The sequence below is a fragment of the Myotis myotis genome, unplaced genomic scaffold (assembly GCF_014108235.1).
Source record: "Myotis myotis isolate mMyoMyo1 unplaced genomic scaffold, mMyoMyo1.p scaffold_m19_p_15, whole genome shotgun sequence".
Classification (NCBI taxonomy): Eukaryota; Metazoa; Chordata; class Mammalia; order Chiroptera; family Vespertilionidae; genus Myotis; species Myotis myotis.
The window spans coordinates 44,825,184-44,847,507 of record NW_023416319.1 but is presented as its reverse complement, the minus strand read 5'-3'; the positions used below and the strand labels follow the sequence as shown (position 1 = coordinate 44,847,507).

General features: G+C 43.4%; 1 protein-coding gene across 6 annotated transcripts in view; it reads right to left on the bottom strand.

Moving 5' to 3' along the window:
• Positions 1-1,928: 1,928 nt before the first annotated feature.
• Positions 1,929-22,324, bottom strand: part of KAT6B (lysine acetyltransferase 6B) — a 180,828-nt gene continuing 160,432 nt past the window's right edge. For all 6 annotated transcript variants that reach the window (XM_036337181.1, XM_036337180.1, XM_036337182.1 and 3 more), the window contains 5 exons: positions 12,037-12,268; positions 11,568-11,727; positions 10,636-10,974; positions 8,267-8,558; positions 1,929-5,717 (listed from right to left, as the gene is read on the bottom strand). In XM_036337181.1, coding sequence (XP_036193074.1) covers positions 3,172-5,717; positions 8,267-8,558; positions 10,636-10,974; positions 11,568-11,727; positions 12,037-12,268 — 3,569 coding nt within the window. In that variant the 3' untranslated portion in view covers positions 1,929-3,171. The remainder of the gene's footprint in view (positions 5,718-8,266; positions 8,559-10,635; positions 10,975-11,567; positions 11,728-12,036; positions 12,269-22,324) is intronic.

Genomic DNA, 22,324 nt, shown 5'->3' with positions numbered 1-22,324 from the left:
TTATAAGGAAAGAACATTACTGGGTTTAAAAGCTGCGGCCTGTTCACGGATCTCAACCAGATTGTGACATTTCAGTCCTGATAAATCCAAGTTCCCGTTTTCCAGGCGCCCTGGGGCCACACTGAGGTCCGAGTTGACTTTTCTAGTGAGAGCGGGCTAGTGAGGGGCGTGCAGGGTGTCCTGGGACCACCTCGGGTCAGCAGTTCACCTGCGCTGAGACCCTCTGTTTGTTGATGAACCCAGGGCCTTGGGCCAGCAGGGGGCTCCCGTACTTGGCTATGCTGCAGTCCCTAGGGAGCCTGGGATGCACACGGAGTCCCAGTCCTGTTCTTAGATTCTGGTCGGGCAGGTCTGGGACTTGTGGACAAGCTCCCTGGCGTCTGTGAGGCAGGCAGGATGTGTGTCTGTGTGTGTAGGCGGGCGGGGGCGGGGGGGCGGGAGGTAATGGAACCTGGGTATCCGTAGACCGTAGGGTGTGATTAACAAGCCACTGCCTAAGGGAACACAGAGGGCAAATCTCAGTCCCCAAAGAATCTTAGCACGAGAAGAAAGACACCAAATGAGTGAAAGTTTCAAGGTAAGGCCTGTGGGAACCATCAGGTTGTTAGCAGCCCCCCCCCCCCCCCCCCCCCCCCCCATCTCCCAGGCTCAGGCAGGCTCTGGTGGACCCTTGAGCTGCCCCTGAAACGACACAGCAGCTGAGTCAAACAAGCAGCACAGTCACCCCCCCCCCGCCCCACCACCACCACTCTGCAGGTGGACTTGGTGTCCTTCCCACCAACCAGCACAGCATCTGGAAGGTTCTCTCCTCCCTCTGTGATGACAGCCCCTGCAGAGTGGTTTTGGAAACCCTCCCTCAGCTACTACAGACTTTCCCCCACTGACTGTGCAGCTGTGGATGGAAGGGGCCAAAACATATACTCCTGACACTCAGCCCTGAAGCTCTGTAACTATGAGCAAGAAAAACCCACAGGCGAAAGTACACGGCAAACCCTGAGGGCAGCCTCCTCTGGAGGGCGTGATCCCGGGGGGAGTGCGCCATCTTGCCTTTTCAGAGTTCTGCATCGACTTGAAAGTTTGTGTCTGTTCGGTACAATGCCTGGTTTTTGTGTGGGTTGAGCCACTGGTGGAAAAGCAACGTTCTCCCTCCGAGAGGCCTAAACGTGACTGGACTCACAGGAGTGGTGAGCACCCGTTTACACACGTGGAGAGCTTCCTGGGCCAGTTCCACATGGGTGCCAAGCCACGCATACATTTCTAGGCTTGTTAGCTGAATACTGTTTCAAAAGACACAACTTTCTCTGGATTCCATAAAATAATATTTGAAAACATTTTTTGTCTGAACTTCAGACATTAAATAAAACATCCAATCACTCATTCACCACAGAGCAAAACTTTCACACTTTTTTTTTTTTTTTAAGAAAATGGTTCTTCGAACATACATTCCCAAACTATTTTTTTTTTTTTTTGTATTATTCTTTTAAGGAACGAAGTTGGCCACCACTGCACCCCTGAGGGGAGTTGACACAGACAGAACCACTGAGGTAACTGGTATTTGTGCAGGATCCCTTTGCAAATGAAGATCAAAGTCAAAAAGAAAAAAACAAATTCACTTTATTTTAAAGACAATGATTGGCATACAGAAGGTATGCACTAGCATAAAATAAACTTTCATGTAAAGCATTAAAATCCATTATAAATTAACTTATTAAATAGGTATTTGGTATATGTGATGGTTTTATTAGATATTACTCTTATTTATTGCCAACCCCCTCCCCCAAAGTCAAAACAAATCAGAAAATCTCTTAACTCCAATGTACACTAAATAATTTATTTTCCCAAAATGTGTATGTGTTCTGAGATGTGACACATGATACAGTTCCATTGGTCATTCTCTATCAATCATAATATGACAGGACACAAGAGGCTAAAAATGGCTCATCATAATTTATTTTATGTTAAAATGTACAGCTTTTTTTTATTTTTTGTGGTTTTTTTTGAAGTGACTGACTAAAAAGAGAACAGATAAATCCAAGAGTGTCGCTGGCTGCTATTTTATACAAGGGTTGCGCCTCTCCTGCTTGGCCCTTACAGTCACCTGTACAGGTACAAAGGCTACAAAAAAGGAAGCAATATAAACAGACACAAATAACTTTTTTGCTTTTTTACATGCGATTTGTAAGCTTAGTTTGAGCTATTCACAAGCTACTTCTCTATTTTTCCTTAAAAAATAACTCCAATATTTTATAAAGATAGAAAAATCTACAGATGGAATGAAAATGTAAAGTTAGAGGCATTTCCATAAAATAGCAACTTTACACCAAATTCACTATTTTTTTTAAATCCTGCCAAGTATTTGGACATATATGAAATGTTTCAAAACCTGACAGATAAACACTGAGATATGCTTCATTCAATAAACAGAAGTCTGCATTTATAAAACAGAAAGCTGCCTTTTTCCCCCAAAGAAATCTGTCACCAAAATGGAAAAGGGTCTCAACTTTACACCAAACATTTAGCAATAAAACCCTTTTGACTAACCAAATGGTAATAGCTTTTATAGCTCTTTACAGTTTTATAATTAACAAAAATATAGTTTTTTTTAAAACCCTCAAATTAGGGCACCCTAATCAAGGCAAAAAACTTAAGAAATGGCTTACTGTTAGCACAACACTTGTACAGTACTACAAAATGCACTGTCACTAACAAAGACATTAGCGGCATGCGGAAGTGTCACCTTAAACAAAATATACAAGAACTGAAATGCTAAAGGCATTTACATGGAGTGGACAGGGAAGGAAAAAAAGCTCTAGGTTCTGTATTAAAACAGATAACTCGGGAGTGCGGGGCTTGATATCCACATTGTTTAATGGAAGCAGGCACAACAAGTGGCTGCCTCCAGTGTAGTCCAGAGAGAGGCCTTCCTCTGCAGAGAACTTCATATAAAAGGAACAGAAACAAAGGTACCAAAAAGAAAAAGGAAAAAAAGAAAAACAACTTGTATAAGGCTTTCTGCTGCATACAGCTTTTTTTTTTTTTTTTAAATAAATGGTGCCAACAAATATTTTTGCATTCACACCAATTTGCTGGTTTTGAAATCGTACTCTTCGAAGGTATTTGTGCAGATCAATCCGATAGTGACGCCCAGGGGTTTGTGACTGCCTATGTTGCCTACCTTCTCATGTAGGACCCATTGAGAGATTGTTTGGACATGCCTGTGTTCATGTAGCCATGGTGCCCGGGGGCTGTGTACATCATATTACCATGGGGTGGGGTCTGCATGGGCTGCTGGGCATATGGCTGGGTCCCCATCATGCCCATCTGCATCTGCATCGGGTACTGGGGCGTTTGGTTCATGTAGCCATGATTGCTGTGGTAGCCACTGTTCATCATCGGCTGGGACATGCTATACCCATTCATGGCATTGAGAGTGTTCATGTTCATGTTCACGGAGTTGACGTTGTAGGCTGGGGCTGGCATCAGGTTCACACTCATGTTCATGCCTCTCTGCATGGTTAAAGTCCGTGCAGGACCCTGCATGGCTACGGTCTGAGAGCGCCCATAGATCTGCGACTGGTGGGTGGCAGCGGCTGGTGACAGAGATGCCGATTTGGTTCTCATGGAGACGTGGCCCTTGCTGGCAATCTGGGTTTGCAGTCTTTGGCTGTGGGAGATGCCAATGTTCGACGCAGCCATGTTCCGTTGCAAAAGAGGCGGTGGCAGATTCATCGGAGGAGGAGTCAGGTTGGGGGGTGGGGTCATGGTAGCTTGTGCTTGGGGTCCCCCAGGGACGGAGTGTGGAGACTGAGAAAGCTGAACAAGCCCTGTGTTACTTAATGGTGTGGACAAAGAGGCACTGTTTGCATAGGAAGTTACAGCAGCGGAATGGCTGTAAGGCAATGAATGATCAATAAGTGTATTAGTTAACTGCTGTAGTTTGGCAAGGCTGAAGGTGGCTGACGGCTGTGGGTAGTGCCCGGCCCCAAAATCACTTTGACCCATTCGTTCGTAGAGGCCGATGTTGGCGTTGCCGGTCTCGGGGATCTCGGCCAGCTGCATGGGCGGGGTGAAGTTGGCGGCCATGCTGCACTGTGCCAGCTGCTGGCTGCCGCTCGGAGGCCGCTCCACCACGCAGCCTTGAGGAGACTTGACGCTGCAGGTGGGGGGGGAACTGATGCTGGTCTGCTGCAGCATGCTGCAGCTCCCGCTGATGTTGGACATCTGCTGGGTGACAGCACAGCTGCTCTGCGTCAGATTGCTCGAGGTCAGGTTGCTATAGGAGCAGCTGTTCTGTGAGGAGCCGTTGCCACAAATGCTGCCGCCCATCGTGGAATCATAGCTGCTTGGGTTTTCGTAGTTCTCCGTTGTGCTCTCGATGCTGCCCAGGTCACTAAATCCGCTGTCAACGACCTGTTGTGAGTGATCTGAAACCGACGGGACATCCATCATTGGACTGGTTTCCATGTTCTGCAAAGATGGCACTGAGATGGCACTTTGATCTGGGCTGATTTGGGCATAGCTGTTCTCCAGGGCAGGGACGCTTGGACTGCTGACGGAACGCACGGACTGGCCGGGGTGGGAATGGACGGATGAAACGGGACTACTGTGGTCTGACTGTTGGCAATCGTCCAGAGTGGCAGCAATCTGTGGACTTTGGTCTGAATGGGTGTAGTTCTGTAGGCTCCTACAGGCCTCTTGAGTCTCGGCACAGTCCTGAAAGGTGTCCTCCTGTTCGCTGTTCTCCTGGGTCAAAGACTGCACGGCCTGGACGGTCTCAGAGTCGATTTCCATGGCTGCTGTACTTGCCTCTTTGAACTCAGAATCTGCTTCTTCACTGTTTGTTTGGTCCTGTTTCTGTGCCTGTTCGTCAGGTGGCTCCTCATCAGACTCAGGCGCAGTTTCCGTGTCCGCAGTAAGCTCCTTGGGTTCACTGTTACACGCAGCTGCAAGGTCAACACCACAGTCCATTAAGACCTCTGGGTTTGAATGACTAGGGGGGACACTAAGGTCTAAAAAAGCCTCCTGGTTTTCCAGTACTTCTCTGAAAGCTTCCCTGGGGCGCTCTTCCTTCTCCGCCTCTGCTGACTCCGTGTGGCTGTCATCTTCATCATCAGCATCATGACCCTCGTTGTGAGATGGCTCTTCCTCCTCCTCCTCCTCTTCATGATCATCCAAACGCTCAGGGTCCTCTTTGTCCAGGCAGACTTCTGGTTCCTCTTTTTCCTGACTTTTAGTACCACTTGGGTCTTTTTCTACATTTCCTTCTTCTTCTTCCTCCTCGTCCTCGTCCTCCTCCTCCTCCTCTTCTTCCTCCTCGTCCTCCTCTTCCTCCTCAGGTTTGACCGGATCGTCTTCCAGTGTTTCGCCTGGTGATTTAGTTGGACTTACAGGTGCACAAGTGTCCTCCTTTCTGTTTTCGTCCCGAGGCAGCAGGGGATCCACAGCTTCCTTGACTTCCTCCTCAATCCTGGTGGGACTGGGGCTGCCTTTGTCTCCCAGCGCCTCCTTCTGTTCTTCCACTGTCACCTGGTCATCAGGCTCCATGGGTGTTTCTGGAGGGGTGTACAAGTTCAGTTTAAATCCCGTCTTCCTTTCTTTGCTTGGCCGCCACTTAGAGAGACCACGCTTTGATCCTTTTGGCCACACTTGTTTGCACTTTAGAGGTTCAGGATTGTCTCTACTGCCTTCTTTCAAGTTATTTGCATCATCCATATTGTCTTATCGAAGAGACAAAGGGGAGGAAGAAAAACAAAGTCTTAGAAAGCATAACCACAAACAACTTGAGTTCATTCTCTAAATTAATTAGCAAGCACTGCTTTCAATTTAGCATTTTAAGGCTTAATGGTAAAGACATAATCAAGACTAATACAGAATAATACTGTGGTATAAGCTGAGTAAATCACCCAGGTCTGGGAAAATAATATATGCCATACACAGACACGTGCATTCTCTCTCAACAAAGCTGTGCTTTTTATAGGAAGCACATGGATAAAGGCAACAATAATAAACTTATTTGATTTAACAAACAAGATATTCTCTGATGCCCGGAATTGCACACTGTACACAATTCACTGGGACATTTACAAACTAGGAAATACAGGGGAATGGGTTAATGCCAGCCCATGTCCACATCCTCAGTGCACTAAAGAAATGAAAGAGAAGCCTCCTTCACATATCCGTCCTAAGAAAGTGAACTTAGGTTTGTGGACAATTAGTGAATTTAAATGATCTCAGATGACATTATTTACTTTGATTTAAATGTTCTCTCTGACATAAAAATAAACTGTGTACCTCTGAAACAAATGAATAAATAACTAAACACATCTGTAATCTACTACAGGATCATCATTTTTGCATGACATAAACTATAATGCATTTAGCATAAAATTATTGAGCATTTAAAGCACAGGTATTCCTTTTATCACTAATTCTGTCCAGACTGTATTTTGGATCAATCTGCTGCTCAAATGTGTGGTTTGAATACTAAAGTAAATAAAAAACAAACCATAATTGTCAAGTTCATTTTAGTTCAGCTGATTTTATTTCTACTGTACCTGCATGCACATGAATATAAATATGTAAGTATATTTTTATAGATATAAGCAAACAAGAAAATATAGCAAATGAATAAATATAGATATAAAACACCCAAGTCTTAGAAAATTACAGATCATGCTGATCTTCTGGTCAATGTAAAGAAAAACTTTACAAAGAGAAACAGCATCATTAGGAGAACAAACGTGGGAGAACTTACTTTGGGGACCGAAAATAAGATCTAACAACCTACGTGGAACAGAGATCCCTTTTGCCAGAAGGGAGTGATTTCTAATCCAATCCGTGCAGAGCAGGGTGAACTTCTGGATCATTTATATTATAAAAAAGTTACACATAAACTTACCTGCAAGTACTACATTCAAACTGGCTAGCTGAAGAGAACACATATGCGATGTGGACAGATCCTTCAGAAGCACAAAGTACAAGACCTAGTTAACAGATGTCTCAAGATGTTCAAATGGTTTCATTTCTATTCACACGGGCAGGTGAGCGCCACGCCAGTGCCCTGGTTTCTACGTTCTTATTGCACGTGCTACTGGACCTACCGGCTTTTATAGGAAGACCTCTCTAAATCAAAAGATGAGTTTTCTCATAATCATTTTTTAAGAAAGAAGAAGATTCTGAAAGGAATCGGCCACTTAGCATTTCTAAGGCAAATCGCACCAAGTGGAGAATGGAGTCAGTGTCCGTTCATTTACAAGCTCCTGAGAAGACAGTTGACAACTGGCAATAGGCTCAGTTTCCACACAGAAATGATCACTTGCTGCAGTGTGCTGCTGCTGTTGTTTACATGTTTGTTTGTTTAAAGAAACTTAAGAATAAGGCTTGGTTTCTCTATACCCAGGGTATGATGCCATTCTCTCAGCAAAATATTGTATCCTGTTAATTCAGAAAGTCAAGAAGATGCTTGGTCATAGTCTTAAAATTGTGGCTTTTCAAACGCTAGAGTGACAGCCTGTGGTGCCCAGGGACACGAGATGGCCTGTTCCCTAGAGGGGAGTGAGTTTTTGAATAGTTCAGCAGTAGAGAGCCTGTCCCACAGACCCTCATGACTCGGCTGGGACCCACAGGCAAGGGATGGTTGCTTTTAAACAGGACATCACTTTTAGGGTGCTTTTTTTAGAGGATGGAGTGGAGTGTCCCTGGCAGCAGCAATTGTAAAACAGTAATTTAAAAGGAAAGACAGTGTCCTGATTTCGACATTATCCTGTGTTATCAAAGCTACTAGTGATGGTGTAAGTTTAGCTGATTCTTGATAATATAAGACACCACTGATTATAAGATGCATCATCAATCTACTAATATTTGTTTCCCAGGAAAAAAAGAAAGCTACTGAGTTCAGTGCTCACAACTGATATAATATATGCCCTGATTTCGGAAATATTAAATGTGGGGAAAGTACATATTAGAATCCGGAAATGTAGTGTGTTTCTTACTGACATACTTCAAAGTTTTCGGGGATAAGTCAATTTCCGGAACGTAAGATGAACCCATCTACAGGAATGTTGGGCCTTAAAAGTTGTTTAACATAAAACCCAATTCCAGGAAGAGGAGCCAGAACCCTTTATGCGTGAGAAAGGACAGGTGGGCACTTAATTCCCGTGGGTCCACACATCCTCAGAGATGCCCTGGGGCAGGCCCCCGGGTGCCTGCTTTTTGGCAGTAATGGACAGAGTCACAAGGGCAAGCTTTTTATAATCCCTCCACTTACTTCTATAAGGGTCAGCACTCCTAAAGCAATGATTGTCTCTTCCGCCCCCTTCCTCTGTCTGTCTCTTCTTCCCGGGCGGATGCTGGAAGGCTTTCCTCGGGACCGGCCTCCCGCCGTCCTCCTCCACTTCAGCCTCACAGGTAGGCTCCAGCTGCGGCATCGGCCTCTCTTCATCCGAGTTGTCAAAGGGCTCATTCAGCACTTCGGTCGTCTCGGAAATGGTCTCAGTTGTTACACTGCTGTTGATCCTCCTGCGTTTACGACCTCTTTTCTTCTTTAGCACAAAAGGCCTCTGAAATGAATTCCAAACAGAATACATAGAGCTCATGAGAAATTAAATGGTTGAGTCGATATGCAGCAAACACGCGAGTCTAAGACTCTCACGCATAAAGGCTTCTGTGCTGCCTTTGTAGTTAACCTTCCATTTGATGTTTAACATCCCTCTCGGGCTCCAACTACACAGGCAAGTGTTTTCCAAATAAAACAGTTGTTTACTCAAGCAGAGGCTTTGAGAAGAGAACATCCTAGAAGCTTAACTGTAGATTTTAAAAGCTAAGGTTTGTTTTTCTAGCACATATTTTCCAATGGTGCTTGCTGGCTTCACATATCCTGTATATCATAGCTCTTAAGGCATTGCGGATACCAGTTTCCTATAAATATTGCAATAATTCACTAGTCACTGGGTCACTCACTGAACACTTGGTAACGCTCGGGGAGCGCCTACTACACTCACAGCACCCTAGGAAATAGGATGGTGCGCAAGACTGGTCCCCGTGTTCCATTTCGTAACTTCAGGAACAATGAAGAGGGCCCTTAAAGAGAGGATTCAAATGTTAATAGAGTCATTTACTGGTGGCTGCAGGGATGTCAGCAACTGATAATTTTATAAAATATTTTAATATAGAAAAATCTAAAAAAAGACATGAGATCTGCCTTATTTATATAAGATACAAACTTTTTTGTTCTAACTGCACTAAAGATCGGCACAAATGACTCCCTGTAACTGCAATCATAAAACATATTTTCTCAAGCAAAAAGAATTTAATGATACAAAATTTAAAAATAGGAATAACAAAAAGATTGGCTGCTAAAATGTAAATCTGTCAGTAATGGGTCCAAAAAATTATTGAAAATACATTGCAAAGAAGGGTTCAATATGCATGGTTAAAATTCAAACTCTAGGTAACCAGTACCCAAGAATTATTGTGTCTTACATTTTTAACTCTTTGAATGTTCACCAAAATGCACATATAAGTCTGATAATCATATCCGATAATTTAACATTTATGGTTATTAATTTCCCAAGTGGCCATCCCTCCCTAATCCACTAGAATGTTCCCATCATGGGGAGAGCTAGTAGAAAGAACTGGTTTTCTTCGGTTGAGCCCACTTACATAATGGCAGTCCATACTGTGCCTGGATGATTCTGGTTTTTGCAGTTTTTAAAGCAATTTTGTTTATATACATAACACATGAGAACATTTTCCTTGTAAGAAACCAAAACATTTCATAAGTCTGAAGTCCACTTTAAGGGGTGCTCCCTCCACCTCCTCCCCACGGCTGCCTTTCCATGGGAAGATGGCTGGTTTGAGCTGGGAGTTAGAACAGCAGGTTCTTTGACAAACACCACACAGGTTGGCCTTGGGGCGGTGTCTTAACTTGTACTGTGTTATCTCCATTGGTCTTGGCTACACTAACATTATCCGGCCCCTCTCTATGTCACAGATGGAGATTGAAGACAACGATATCAGATCCGGGTTGTGTCTAAGGACAAAATCAGTTTTTTACCTTCTGCCCAGGTGCAGGTAGAGAAACCACCAGGCCACTAAGATATGAGAAGTTTCAGTAATGTGTACTTGGCCACAAATGCAAAATACCAGCATCCAAATGAACGGCCTAAAATAGCTTCTAAAAATTCTATGCCAAGAACTAGCACAAGAAATAGCATCGGGAGCGCTGGGCTGGAGTCGAGCACTCACCTGGTTCTGGCTCCATCTCTGATGAATTGTGTGACCTCGGACAAATCTCCTGGCCTCTCGAAGCCTTGGTATTTTTATCAAAATTTGCTGAAGGTCCTTTTCTGTTCCCTCAGGCTGACTTACTCTAGCCCCACACACCAGCAGGTGGCAGTAACCACTAGACTAGAAAGCCAGGCTGCTCCTGGTTTCCTGTCACAGCACTAACAAACCTCAAAAAGTAAACACAATCATGACCGTAAGATAAACGATGATGACACATGATCAGTGGGGCTGGATACAAACACACTACATCTAAAGAATGGAGAATGAAACAAATACTAACAGAATGTCTGCAATGCCCGGATTTGACTGAAGCTGACTCACAGACTGAAAATCTAAACAGACACATACCTTTCTCTTTATGGCAACTGACTGTGGTTTAGTTAATCTTGGAGGAGAGTTTTGAATATTTTCTTCTTCCTCTTCTTCTTCTTCTTCCTCCTCCTCCTCTTCCTCTTCTTCCTCCTCTTCCTCTTCTTCCTCCTCTTCCTCCTCCTCTTCTTCACTGCTCTCTCTGGACAGCTCCAACAGCTGCCCTCGGTCCCCTGCCACTGGCCGGCTCTCCGGGGAATGCAAATATTTATTTTTCGATTGTACTTTTGCAGGTGATTGCCTACTGTTAGTTCTAGACGACAGGATTTCTTGCTCCTCCTTTTCCCAGCAGGTAGCTTGTTCCATTAGCCGCTCAGCCTAAGGGGGGAGAGGGGGTGGAAATGGCAGGCCGGTGAGAGGGCAGTTAGGCAGGCAGAGCCTCTATGGATCAAAGGTGAAGCTAAGTCATTTCTGCTCAGGACAGTCAGCCAGCCAAGCAACATTCCAGCTGCATCATCTCAGGACTCTGACATCAGTTAGGATAACAAATCAAAGGAGATTGGGTTTCATGGGATATTTAGCAGTATTAATGATGCAGTGAATTGATTTGAGTCCTTTATCAGTACATTACATGCTCACTGGCATGGAGCACTTTAAGCAAGTTCATAAACACAAAGAATCGATTGACACTGCAGCCTTGGAGCTCAGCACCAAATTTGATCTGATTACATGCTGTCAGTAGTGAAAAATGCTGCTTTGTGATCAATGATAAATGTTTCATTTTTCATACTCAATTCAATAAAATTATCATGTCTTACCATGCAACCTCAGTTAGATAAATTAGTGCCATATCATTTCACAAGCTCTCTCTACATAACCAAGCTTTTGACAATGATGTTAATGACTTTCTTAGTTTAAGAATGCTCCACGATGGAAATTACACAACTCAGGTTGATGAAGCCAATCATTACCTCTTTTTCAGCTTCCCGCTCTTCTTCAGAAACTGCGGCATTAGAAATTAAAATTGGGGTCCACCTCAGACTCTCTGGATCAAGTTCATTGGACCGGGAACAGGTTTTCAGCTTTTCCATGTGGCTCAGTATTAACTTTTCCCTTCTAATGATAACAAATCTGTAATGTGATGAGGCAGAACAAAGTGCAATCAAAAGCTGAAATTTCATTTCACCTTCATCTAATGACATATGCTAGCACTAATATTACCGGGTGAGGAAAAATCAGAAAGCTCATCAATGCAAAGGTACAGTAGATTGAAATTTGACCAGCAAAAAAGTATCATTTCCTGTTTTGTTTTTAAAAGAAAGGTTTTAATGATACTGTGGGGGAACCTTTAACTGGAATGAATCTGCCTGACTCCAGGGGTCCTTCCTGGTGCAAGATGCTTGAGAGGCAGCTGGGGTTGCCCAAGGCACCAGGACTCACCTGCCATCCCTCTTGTCAATCATGTGGAGGTGCTGCAGCGTGGTGGCGATGTCATGTGGGCACATGCCCGTAGCTCTGCTGATGGCCTTGATGCTGATGTGCCTCTCGTGGTGGTGGAAGAGATATTCTAAGATGACGCTCTTCCAATAGGCCAGGTAGGAGAGGCGGCCCAGGTCAGAGAGCGGCTTTTCAGGAGACCCTGCTTGGCCTTCTCTTCTAGAAAGCAAATAGCCTGGGGCAGAAAAGGCAAAGTCAACCTCACGATGGTGTTTTCAGACATTGGAACAGGGGCCACTTGAAATAACGTAAGTAGCAATAAGGTACAAACACCCATGAGAAGTGCACGAAGTTTACGTATGTAGACTCTTCCCTCAAGTTTCAGTGGTTTGGTCTCCCTGAATTATGCTTCTGAATCTTTTCTACTGGCACTGTACGTCAACTCACACAGCGAGCGGGAGCGTTCCAAACACACTGCAGCGTGTTTAACAACACCAAGGGCTGAAGCTATTGCTCCTGCGAAGTCTCAACAGTCCAGTCTCACACCAGCTTTAGATTCTTTCAGAAAGTAAATGTCAGGCACTTACTCAGAAATCCCGTCGAGGGACGACCCCAAACATTAATGGGAAGTTGTTTTCCGCAGGAAGGACCTAATGACCCTTTGACAGCTGGGTCTTAATAAAAGAGCAGGGCCTCTGTGGACTCAGATGCTATATTGCTTGTTACATTTAACTAGCCGGCTGATCTGAAGCTTTGTTTTAAGACTAATGAAAGAATGTCTTTTAAGTCAACTGCTACAACTCACATGAGCTGCACCAGCTCTAATTTCACCTCTTTCATGCAAATTAATTTATAATCCAAATTCAGAACGTTATTCCTTTGAATTAAAACAAAACAACTCGCTTAAAGCAAACTGCTTTATGCATACTCAGAAAATCCCTGAGCAGGGCGAGCTTTTGAGTGTGCATTTCACAGCATTACTGTGAAGGTTCACTGGCAAAGGAACTTTAAATGAGAAAAACTTTAAATCCACTTGAAGGTAATGAATGAAAGCTGGTGGCTGTCTCAGTAATTAAGAGCCACTTATGGAGGAGAGAAGAAATGCTAAAAACTAATGGTGTCTACCTTGCTCTAATTATCTGTTTCAACAGCCTCACCTTCATGAACTTCCTACATTTAAACAAACATCAACCACATACAGTAGGTGGCAGCAATTACAAAACCATGCTAGTCTCTGTAAACCACCCAAAATCTTCAGCATTTTTCTTCTTTATCTACATTTCCAAAATGGCTGCATTCTCAAGAATTTTCTCGACTTGGGATTTTGTTTTTTGTTTTGTTACAATGAGATCAGCTTCTGATGCATTTTCCTGACTCTGAGAAATTACAGAACAAGAAATCCAACCTGAGCCTCGAGGAGTGTAACATATATAGCATTTTGCATTTTGATGGTTTTAATCTGAATGCCGTTATAAAGAACAGGCATATATTTAACTTTAGGTTTTGCTCCAGTATTTTGACTTATTTGTCTCTTTAACACATGTTTAAGTGCAAAGAATTTGATTGAATGCAAACAAGCACCACACAATTTCACAGTCAGACCACCGATCACACATCCTGCGGCTCCGCACAGGCTTTGGGAGCAGTGTCAGGAATGCTAACAGTGCGGCCACTGTGCCGCGTCCGTCCCGCCCCTATCGTTCGTGCCCTGTCAATATGGAGAAAAGCTCTCTGTTGCCAGAGTACAAAGGGTTCCCGAATCACAGAACACAGATAATTGGCACATCCGTCACCTGCCTCCTAAGTGCTTGGAACATGCTGGGAAATTTACTCAGTCAGCTGGAGGTACTCTGTGCTCCTGGAGGGAGAGAACCACAGAGCCATGGATATGGAACTATCCCCCTTTTGTCCATGAGATCCCACAATTAAAAGTCCCCTGCAGTGACTGCCAAATTCCCTAGCCCCTCACTGATTCTTAGCTGAACCCCAGAGTTGGGGAGAGAACCCCCTCCCCCCACTCCCCCCGCCCCAGCCTAGCAGAAAGATTTCTGTATAATGCAAATGGTCACAAGGTGGTATATCCCCCACCACGAGCAACCTTACCCCACAAAGAGCAACCTCTTTGTTCTGTCTTCTCTTCCCACAGTCTATACTCTAGGACAAGAGGAAGCAGCGCAAACCTCCCTAAAATATATTTCACACGGCTGCTCATGCTGCTACACCCTGAGCAGTACAGATGCACGGAGCCAGGGCCTGGGCTGACGAGCGTTACTTGGGGTCTGTGGAGAGCCTTTAGGCATAAACCTGCCAGCACCTGCTACGCCCACCACGAGTGGCTGTCTTGGGGGACACTCCCTTGGACACAGTCTGCAGAGTCCTGGCCCTTGGGGGCCGAGGAGGCAGCAGCCCGCCGAGGGCACAGCACTCAGAGCAAACACCTCCAACTGCACCAGCAAAAGCATCAGCAGGTTGTCAGGGGTGACAGACACCAACGTTAGGACCACAGGACCGACCTCACGGCGTGGCCTATAGTTAGCCCTTCCTTCTCCTCTCTGACTTCGTGAAGCTCTCCAGGAGCTTGCGACAATGAAAGGAACTTATACCAAGAGCCATTTGCAAGTCCACAAAATCTCCCCCTGAAGGAGAGACTTTGGGTTTAAACGGAATAGTTCCACAACCAGAAAGACCAAGGATACATTTCTGACGAGGTAAGTGAAATCACTTGTAATTCACTGAACTGCATAGTTGAGAAGAAAAAGTTGTGTCATGTCTACTCCATCTGTGCACTCGCTGATGTAATATATAATTTAAATTTTACCCACGACAGGCACTTTTCCTTAAAAAAGCTGTAGCTGGTGGTGGCACTCCACCACTTTGACCTTCATGGAATGTTTTACAGAATTTCTTGCCATCTTTTGTTTCCTTCTACTTTTCTTGGCTTCTCAAATCATAATTACTACATAGCTGGCGCATGGATAGAATAATTTTTGGTAAAAATGTTTATTTATTAAGGAATTACAGAGATGCTGTGGTTTAAGTTACAGCTCTTAAATTTAACTTACCAAAAAGATTCCAAAAAATTGGTCTAAGATGCAGGGAAATAAAAAGCACTTATCTTGGAAGCGGGTGTGTTATCCTGAAGCATCTGAAACAAGTACAATACACCCTGGTGAATAGATTCCCATGGTGCTCTAACACCTTTCCTTACCTCAGGGTAGTTCAATCCGAAAACCCGGGCTCCCCCTGGGGAAGCCTGGCTGTTCAGACTGAAAGCAAAATGATGTTTGAAGGATAAACCCCAGTAGCTGCAGTATAATTAATCGCTGGTGAAATTATTCCCTTTAAATTGTCTGTGAGCCAGAGGTGCTGGTGAGCAGCACTTACTCTGCAATCGGGAGACTTGTAATTGCAAGCCGACTGGCCCAGAAACGCCTCACCCCCAGCAGCTATCTGGATACTAGTGAAAGCTGGCTTCCCCTTTTGTTCCAGTGGAAGGTGAGGTCAGTTTTCGTGCATGGACCACACACTGAATTCAAAATGTTATCAGGGTGTTTGCATGAAGGATAGGTAAGAACAATGGGATGTCTGCAGAAGGTAAGCATTTCTCAGCTTTACCACAGGGGACCCACATTCACCTCACCTCTGTTAAGGCTGACATACTTGCAGTAAGAGAATCAATTATCATGTTAACTAGCCCCAACCCCTTGTGTTTGAAATGGTTAACTCCCTCCTAGAGAGAGAAAAACAGTGGTAGAGTGCTGCCTTCCCTTAGACAGATCCATTAAGATAAGGAAGAAACTATCTAGACAAGGTCAAGATCAGTTTTTTGCAGACCTAAATTCCCAAATTAATTGAACTCCTAGCATATTAGCTGCAAGGTTAACCCTCCTAAAATATGAAACATTCCTTCCTTTTAAACTAGTAAGATTTCAAAAATGTGGACTGGACCAGAAGTGAAATAATGTTCATAGGCAAGGTGTGGACATGGATAAGGATTTACCCCCACAAAGGCAGCCACCCCCTCAGCCTTGCACACCTTCATCTTCTACCATCTGGAACCAAACCAGATGAACTTCCTCAAATACAAAAGTGTAGACTTTGGCAAGCGACTCCCAACTCCCATCTGTCTGAATTGTGTTTGGGCTAACTAGCTGCTTTTAGGAGGAAGATAATCTTCAAGGATTACACACCTTTCATCAGACACCTGTTTAGCTCAGCAAACCCTGCTGAAAGGTTCGTCTCAGTAGACAGCAGTGGATTTGCAAGCCTGGGAACTGACACCAAGCCAGGGATTTATGGCAGCTCTTGACCAGAGGAAATCCAATAGCTCTAACCATGTATCTCGTGATTGGGGATGGAAATTCACTGGTCTGCACTCATCTGTTACTACTATCTGGCTCTGTGGCCAAGTGGATGAATGGCATGTCATCAGTTTAAATAGTGATAAATGAACTTCACAGCCATTTATGTCTCCTTGCTGAAGTTTTGTGGTGATTTTGCAATTGGTTTAAAAAGGAAGCTGAACCTTAGCTTTCCCATTGTTTTTCTCTTAAAAAAAAAAAAAAAAAGGTTTTACTGATTTTAGAGGGGGAGGGAAAGGGAGAGAGAAAAACATCAATGGGCTGCCTCCTGCATGCTCCCTACCAGGCATCGGGCCTGCAACCCAGGCCTGTGCCCTGACCGGGAATCTCTTTAATATCTGGCTCAACAGAAAACGCTACATTCTCACATCTGCTTTGGTACTCAGTCTGTTGTGATATCACAGGTCATGAAATTTCCTGAAAACTCCATTGCACACTCATGAGAGGATGAGAATGAAAAGGACAAAGAGTAAGTATCCCAGTATTACTTTGAAAATAGTTGTGACTTTGCAGACTCCCTGAAAGGGCCTTGGGGATCTCCACGGGTCCCTGGACCATACTCTAAGATTATCTACATTAAATAAAACATAAGGATAATATTTAAAAGTTGGACAACAAGGCCATGGGTATTATGAAACAATATGGCATTTACTGAATAGAGTATGGCAGGTCAGAGGCACTATAAGTTGGTTAAGAGAAGGGTTCCGGAGCTGGACTGCTTGGAATGGAATCCAGGGTCCACCATGTGCCATCTGTGTGACCTGGGGCAAGTTTTTTTTTAAAAATATATATATTTTATTGATTTTTACAGAGGAGGGGAGAGGGATAGAGAGTTAGAAACACCGATGAGAGAGAAACATCCATCAGCTGCCTCCTGCACACCCACTACTGGGGATGTGCCCGCAACCAAGGTATATGCCCTTGACCGGAGTTGAACCTGGGACCTTTCAGTCCGCAGGCCGACGCTCTATCCACTGAGCCAAACCGGTTAGGGCTTGGGTAAGTTTTTTAACCTCTCTGTGCTTCAGATCCCTCATCCATAAAATGTGGAGAATAATCATACCTATCTCTTAGGGTTGTTGTATTAAATGAATCAAGACAGAGCGTGAACAGTGCTTGGCATAAGTGTATAAAGTTTCTATAATATGCAAAGCATTGTTCAAGCTCTGTCTTGATTTATTTAATACAACAACCCTAAGAGATAGGTACGATTATTCAACATATTGAATAATGAAATCTCAAGGTGATCATTTGGGTGACTAGATATCTTTTATGTATGGGAAAGAAATAAAATTTGGACAGAAGAAAAGAGGCAGACGCTCTACAGAGTTTGATTGAAAAGAGCTACCTTGCTTTTCTTACTTTTGCCTGAGGCACCTGAAAACCACGCCACTCATTCCACTGCCTCACACAGTTCTCTTCACCCCCCAGCCCCCAGCTAACCACCCAAGTATAAATTTAATTAAAGACAAAATTATACATATATAGTGCCTCAGGAATGAGCTCAACAAACTGGCGACAAAGTTCCCAGCAAGCACAGTTCTGTGCCCCACAAATTCCCTTTGGTCCTTAAGTCCTTAACTTCAAGGACTGTCCCCGGGAAACAGCAAGCCCATCAAACCACAATAACAATGACTGCCTGAGGGCTTCTTCAGAACCAGAGACAGTCCCAGGACAGATGAAACAAAGACCCAAATGTTCTAGAGGACCCAAATGTGTAAGGCCTGCGCCAGTCAAACCCAGAGAGTGGAGACAGTGGTCTTTGGGGAAGGAAGGCTGGCTGCCCTGGATCACATACCGTCTGTTTCTCTAAGCCTCTTTTCATTTTCAAGATCTCCCTTCTCAAAGATCCCATGAGCTCCTGGCTCCAGTGTTGAGCTCTTCCTCAATTATGTGCAGGGGCCACTGGTCTTTCTTACTGAATTTCCACTCCTCCATCCTCTCACCCCCACCCCTAAGTCCTCTCTGGAGAGGAATGATATTCTTTTACCTCCCCACAAGATGAATGGCAGGGGCATGGCTCCCCTGTTGCTGTGGGATATATATTTATATTGACAAGCCTACAGACCACACCGGCATTTACCAGATAGATTCATGATTCTGTGAATGGGTGTGGACTCCCTTGCAGGGGGTGGTCATGCTGTGTGTTAGTCACCCAGAGAAAAGGTAGGTGCTCATATGAACTCATAAAAATGAATTCACAAATAGCGCCTCAAGTGGCAGGAAAGGGCTCTCCCCGCTCGGTGGCAACCTTGTGTTGAGGAGAGTGAACATCTGTATATGATCTCCTCCTGAGTTGGTAGTGACCAGGGCCAGAGACAGACCCCTGTGAGACACCACAGGCCAAAGAAGAAACAATGGTATTTTTATAATTATAATTAACTGATGAGAATGCCTCTTTATTTCTCTGTTTTTCTATCCTCTAGTCTAGCCCAACGGTTCTCAGCCCTGGCTGCACATTCAAATCAGTTAGGGGCCTTTAAAAACTGTGGATGTCTGTATCCCACCCACTCTCAACTCTTGCCTATCTCCGGCCAGTTTGGGTTCAGATGTATTATGGGTTATATCAAGCAAAGGGGCTTGGGGACTATACCTTGGCCAGAATATTAAGTGGGGTTGCAACACTAATCCCACTTCTCCATTTCTGCCACCCCAAAGGGCTGTGGTGGTAGCAGTGGTGCTCATGAAAGATGCAAGTAGAAGGTGAGTCCTGGGGGAAATGGAGAGGTCTAAGAGTTGAGGCTGGGGAGGACGTGATCACTCAGAAAACAGCTCTATAATAGACATCACAGAGGTTTATTTAAACATTTAATGAAGGAATATTTGTTTATGTGTGGCATGTCACCACACCAGCCAAGTCCTGGTCTGGTGTAGTAGAGGAATAGCATTTTTCTTTCTATGAAGATGACCACGTATAAAATAGATTTGGTCTCTCACAATTTTCTTGTTAGAAGAATGAAGCACCTCTGACAAGGATAAAATGATTGTGGAATGAGAGATGTTATACTCTGTCAATAGCACTTATCCCCAAACTAAAATCATTTGGGGAAGGCAAGAACTTTAAAAAATATCTTCCTTACATATACTTGCAAAGTAACCAAGATTCTTCATGAAGCCCACTGCCTATTATAAAGCTAAGCAAAGCTCTGATTCACTCAGAGGGGCTCCTAATTAGGAAATGAATGGTAAAATATCACTCCCAAGGCCTTCGAAGTGACAGAAGTTAGAAAAACATGTCAGAATAATGCCCTCTGCTTTTACCTTTTTTGATTTTCCACAATTCAAGCCACTTTTAAATTCTGGAAAGCTTTAGGAAAAACAAATTTACCAAAAAATGTTTTAAGATGAAGTAATGTGGCATTTTACAATTATTCTCTCTCTTATAAATATTGAAGATTCCATCTGAAACGCTATTTCAGAAACTAATTTAATTTTCCCAAGTTGAAACCTGGATAAAATTTCACATTTAAGTTACAAAATCCTGGTAATAAGAATTAACCATTAAAAAGTTATAAGAGTTCAAACACTGCATTAAACACATACACACTTCAAATAAAGCATCTGCTCCAAGCAATTAGCTGCGTGCTCTTGCCATGCTTCACCTGGAAGACTATTCTCCTATTGCTGAAACAATACAACCAACCTTCTCCTTAAATGAACTACTAAAAGCAAAAACTGGAGTTTCTTTTGCCCAGTTTTATAGGTCTGAGGTTCTGTAGGGGTAATTGAGACAGTTCATTCTAATACCGCATTATTGGGTCTAACCCCACCCAGGAGAGCGGGAGCGGGAGTGTGGCCGCCAGCGTGGACATTGCCTCAGACCTCAGAACCAAGCTTTGGAAGACAAGATGGTTAGAAGAGCAACTTGCCTTTCCATGTACTCTCCCCCGCCCCCCCGCCCAAGTCCCGTGTGTGTGTGTGTGTGTGTGTGTGTGTGTGTGTGTGTGTGTACCAGCTATGATTTTCAAACATACGACAAAGTACGCTGTCATTCCAATTCTGGGTGATGAGCTTTCACATGGCAAGGCTGAAGACAGAAAAAGGGAGAAATAGAAATCTAAGATTTTTCTTTGTTTTCAAAGTACAATTTAAAAGGAAATTTGTCAGTGTTTGACATAACTTTCTAACATCAAAGAACAGCTCCATCACCCAATCTGATTGATCAACTAATGTTGAAAATATAAGGTAGAGAAACTACCTCTAGTTGTCCTCGGGTCATCTAGACAAACAGTCCTATTCCACTTATCTGCAGAAATAGAAAACTTCTCTTTTCACTTATTTTTTATTTATCTCCCATAAGCTTTCAAGCAGGATTTGAGGCAAAAAGCCTCTGGCAGTAAACGGTGCTGTCCCCACAGGGCTGCCGATGAGGCCACTTTGACGGACGTGCAGCACACGTGCAGGCTGGGTGAAATGAGGCGTTCAATGTAGTGACTAGCTACAGAGGTGTGAGTACCTAGCCTTGAATCCTGCAGGAATCTTAAGGTCCAAATTGGCTACAGTTAGATGTTAGCTGTTGGGAAAACAAAATCACATAAAGGTTCACCACTAGCAAATATTAAAAGTATCAATTACCTCCCTTTCAGTTAGTAGGTGATACTGTACCTTTCTCGAAGTCCACCGTTTAGACAGGCTCCCTAATACTGGCAGTATTTAGAGTTGAGACTTCAGTAACGATACATTAATATTAGTACAGCTTTTGTCACCATATACTAACATTATCCCTGTGAGCTTTCTTACTGAGTGGTCACTGTTAGTCAAAGAATCTGCATTCAACTTTCAAAGGATTGCAATGGTTTAGTGATGTGTTCTATAGTTGAGTGCCTACCCTGTTATAGGCACTTTTTTAGTTAGGTTGTGTGTGTGTGTGTGTGTGTGTGTGTGTGTGTGTGTGTATATATATATGTATGTATATATATATATACACTCTATTTTCCAAATTTAATAAGAAAAAAAGCTCTGGGAGTTTAATTTGTTAACTAGTATGCAACTGCTAAACACAAGAACCACAAACTACGTAAATAACAGGAACTCAAATAGACATGTTAACAGCTAAAGTTCATTTTTTAAGAATCAATTCAATATGCTACATGCAAGCAATCAATCACACTGTAATCATCATTTACAAATCAAAGTACAACGCAGATACTCATGGGGGCAAATACCACTCAGTGGGAGTGTGTGATTATGGATGAGCAGATTGAAACTGTAAATTATGTAACTGTCTCTTGTAATTACCCTGCTTGAGAACCAAAAGAAACTTCCTGTATAATTTTGCAAGAGAATGGAGAACGAGATACAGAGTCGCTTTTTAGTTGGTCCTAAGCCTTCAACAGCTATTTAATTATGTGTGATGAGGTCAAAGAAAGGTTATGCCTAATTTATGAAAAGTTGGCAGGGGGCTATTTCAAAGTAATCCTCTGAAAAGCTCCGAAGTATTAACAAAAACTGATGAGTCCTCTTATTTGTCAAGAATGATTTACCTAAATTATTTGGTAAAATAAACAACATTTAAAACAAATTCGCAGGCGTCATTCACTTTATTTCCTCTCTAGAAACATTCATTATGGGTCTGCAAGTTTTTAACTGGATGCAATGGAAAAGCTGCGCCAGGAGCTGTCAGAGACTTCCAATGCATCTTCTGCTTTGGTAGGGGAAAATCTCATTAAGTTCTTTAAATTCGGGGGGAAAGCTCCAACACTGGGCAAACCGCAGGATAGGACTTCTAATCTATGAACAGAGAATCATCTTAAGCAGAAGGAAGCCTATTTTGCAATAAATAATCAGCAGAATCTCAGTTCAGCATATTCCAAGACACTCTATACTTTTTCTTTTCCTTTCTTAAAATCTAACTTCTACCATCTTTTCTATAAGCATTGTTTTTAGTGTCTAATGATCTATTCCAAATATTAGAACTGAATATTCACCAT